The following is a 3,629-nucleotide window of genomic DNA, read 5'->3' as shown; positions in this document are numbered from 1 at the left end:
CACACACACACACACACACGAACACATGAACACATTGTGAACACATGACACCAGTCTGAGGCGAGGTCCAGGCTCCAGGTGGTCTTGATGTGCACTTGGTCTGATTGTGTGAAGTTTCACAATAAAAGACATGAAAGTAACAAATAAACTGTTACCATGGCAACATGTGTGTGTCTATGGTTAGACAGTGTGTGAGTGTGAATGAACGCACCTCTTGTACCTGTGTTTCAACTTCAGGCTCTCGTCTCATTGGTGCTACTATGGCAACCCTACAGGAGGCGGGGCCTGGCAATGATTGACGCTTTTTAGGAGGTAGAGCTGGAGGACTGAGAGAGAGAGATTGTTACCCAGGTGACCAGTCTTTACTCAGGTCAGAGGGTTGTTGGTATTAATCTGACCCACAGGTTTGAATCTGTAGACCTGAACTTGAATATAAACCTGAATCTGGACCTGAATCTGAACCTGAACCTGAATCTGGACCTGAATCTGAACCTGAATCTGAATCTGAATCTGAACCTGAATCTGACTCTAAAACCTGAACCTGAATCCGAATCTGGACCTGAATCTGAATCTGAACCTGAATCTGAACCTGAATCTGACTCTAAAACCTGAACCTGAATCTGAATCTGAATCTGAACCTGAACCTGAATCCGAATCTAAACCTGAATCTGGACCTGAATCTGAATCTGAATCCGAATCTGAGCCTGAACCTGAATCTGAATCTAAACCTGAACCTGAACCTGAATCTGAATCCGAATCTGAACCTGAACCTGAATCTGAATCTAAACCTGAATCTGGACCTGAATCTGAATCTGAACCTGAATCTAAACCTGAATCCGGACCTGAATCTGATCTACTGAGTCTATTATCAGTCAGTGTAAACCTGAGATGGTCTCAGACCAGCTGCAGGTTTCTGTGGTGGACCGCTCATCTCAGGATGTGGACACAGACCGAACAGGAAGTGATGTCACAGGACCTGCTGGGTTTTAATTCTTTGACTAGAAAAATAAAAACGATTCCATGCAACAGGAACAAAGAGCAGCTGAAAGTGTCGGCTCACGTCTTTCTGTCTCTCTCACTTCTGTCAATCAGCAGAGAGACAGGAAGTGCAGAGGGTAAGGGGGGAGGGCGACATGTGATGTCTTCAGCCTTTTACTTCTTGTTTCAGACGCTGGTCTATTTCAGTCGACTGAACCGTCTGCTCAGAGTTTCACTTTGCACTCACTCATCTAACTTCATCTATTGATCACTGATCAATCAATAATCACACGGACTTCGGATCAACACCATCCAAAGACGATCAAACTGAATCAAAGAGAAAACCTTTAAAATCAATGAAGTGATTGTGATTCTGAAGATTTGTTTCATATTCATCAGAAACAAAAACAGCTGTTCAGAATCAAATATATAATCAATATAAAATCACTGAACTGATGTTGATGAGGTCAGAGTCTGTGTTTCAGTTCTATGTCTGAACACCTGAGGAGGTGAAGTGACTTCATCATCATTAGAGTCCAGGTGCCTGATGTGACTCACCTGAGTCCCTGTGGGGGGGGCACCTGGGGGAGGGGCATGAGTGGTTTTGGAGGAGCTGAAACTGTCTCCTCCCCCCCGTCCTCCTCCTGTGCAGGACTCCTGCAGGTGGACATCCTGTCTGACGTCTCCTGCTCGTCAAACCCCCCCATTTGTCCCATGGCAGGCTGCGATTGGACAGGAGATAAAGGGGCGGAGCCTTCCTCTCTCTCCGCAGCCAATCGAACTAGATCCTGGTGAACACAACAACAAAAACTATATTGGGGGAGAGGACGGGGGACAGGAGAGACCACAACAAGAAAGGACAAGGGGACAGAGCAGCAAGAGACGAGAGAAGACAGGAAGAACGGGACAGAATACTAGGAAAGGACAAAACCAGGAGACAGGAGAGACAGACCACAACAAGACAAGATGCTGGTAACACTCACTGCGGGATCTTTGTTGTTGTGGGACAGAAGAGGACACAGAGGACAACAAGTACAGGACAGAATAACAGAACAGCTGAAACACAGGACAGAGACAGAGAGGGACAGGAGGAAACAAGAGACATCACAATAAGAACAGGTGAGACACAATGAGACATCAGAGCACGACAGGACGGGACGACAGGACACTGAGGACAGAACCTTAGCTTCCCCACCTTGACCCCGTCCAGCACGGCTCTCATCACCGTGGTAACGCTGACTGTGGACTCTTTGTCGTCGTGGGCAACGCCCTGCAGCATCACCCGATCGGCCCATTGAATCAGCTGAGCCAGAGACCGGTAGAGACGATTGAGACAGGCGGAGATGGTCTTACTGCGGAGAGAGAGACGGGTCAGGGTCAGGAGACAGCTCTCTCATGTCCAGGGTGAAAGGTCAATACCTGTCACCTACCTTTTGTGCAGGTGTGGCTCCAGCTGGACCAGAATCTGGACCGCTTCCAGGACCCCACCAGAGGCCCCGCCCAGCAGACCCCCCACCACAGACTGGTCCAGGACCAGTTTGTCCACTCCGGGTCTGTCCAGTCCCAGTCTGTCCACCAGAGCTTTGAAGTAATGCAGAGAAGTGACAACGGCCCGCTGTTGGTCCTCCAACACACACCTCGACTGCACACACACACACACACACACACACACACACACACACACGCACACACACACAGCAGCAATGATGAGACCGTGTCATAATTGTAGTAATAGCTAAAAAGGGTTTTGTGAGGTCACACTGACTATGACCTTTGACCTTCGACCTCCAAAGTCTAATCAGTTCATCCTTGAGTTCAGGTGAATGTTTGAGCCAAATCTGAAGACGTTCCCTCAGGTGTTTCTGAGATATCGTGTCCACGAGATTGAGACGGACGGACAACCTGACAACAAAATGACTGCCAGTGTGTGTACCTTGTGATGTAGTGTGTGTGTGTATGTGTGTGTGTGTGTGTACCTTGGGATGTAGTGTGTGTGTGTATGTGTACCTTGTGATGTAGTGTGTGTGTGTATGTGTGTGTGTGTGTGTACCTTGGGATGTAGTGTGTGTGTGTATGTGTACCTTGGGATGTAGTGTGTGTGTGTATGTGTGTGTGTGTACCTTGGTATGTAGTGTGTGTGTGTATGTGTACCTTGTGATGTAGTGTGTGTGTGTATGTGTACCTTGGGATGTAGTGTGTGTGTGTATGTGTGTGTGTGTACCTTGGTATGTAGTGTGTGTGTACCTTGTGATGTAGTGTGTGTGTGTGTACCTTGTGATGTAGTGTGTGTGTACCTTGTGATGTACCTTGTGATGTAGTCTGTGTGTGTGTACCTTGTGATGTTGTGTGTGTGTTTGTGTACCTTGTGTTGTAGTGTGTGTGTGTACCTTGTGATGTTGTGTGTGTGTTTGTGTACCTTGTGTTGTAGTGTGTGTGTGTGTGTGTGTGCCTTGTGATGTAGTGTGTGTGTGCCTTGTGATGTAGTGTGTGTTTGTGTACCTTGTGATGTAGTGTGTGTGTGTGTGTACCTTGTGATGTAGTGTGTGTGTACCTTGTGATGTAGTGTGTGTGTGTGTGTACCTTGTGATGTAGTGTGTGTGTGTGTGTGTACCTTGTGATGTAGTGTGTGTGTGTGTGCGCCTTGTGATGTA

General features: G+C 47.5%; 1 protein-coding gene across 1 annotated transcript; it reads right to left on the bottom strand.

The window, feature by feature from the left end:
* Nucleotides 1–69: 69 nt before the first annotated feature.
* Nucleotides 70–2,926, bottom strand: LOC111649522 (rap guanine nucleotide exchange factor 1-like; the record flags this gene model as incomplete). Its single annotated transcript, XM_087172005.1, has 5 exons — nt 70–326; nt 1,537–1,766; nt 2,174–2,330; nt 2,409–2,620; nt 2,912–2,926. Coding segments are annotated over 5 exons (789 nt in total), but the record flags the coding sequence as incomplete, so codon positions are not given.
* Nucleotides 2,927–3,629: the final 703 nt, after the last annotated feature.

The sequence above is a fragment of the Seriola lalandi genome, unplaced genomic scaffold (assembly GCF_002814215.2).
Source record: "Seriola lalandi dorsalis isolate HSWRI2012SDOR001 ecotype SW California unplaced genomic scaffold, Sedor1 jcf7180002051120, whole genome shotgun sequence".
In the NCBI taxonomy this organism is placed as follows: Eukaryota; Metazoa; Chordata; class Actinopteri; order Carangiformes; family Carangidae; genus Seriola; species Seriola lalandi.
Note: the sequence above shows the minus strand (reverse complement) of the source record. Positions and strands in the feature narration are given on the sequence as shown.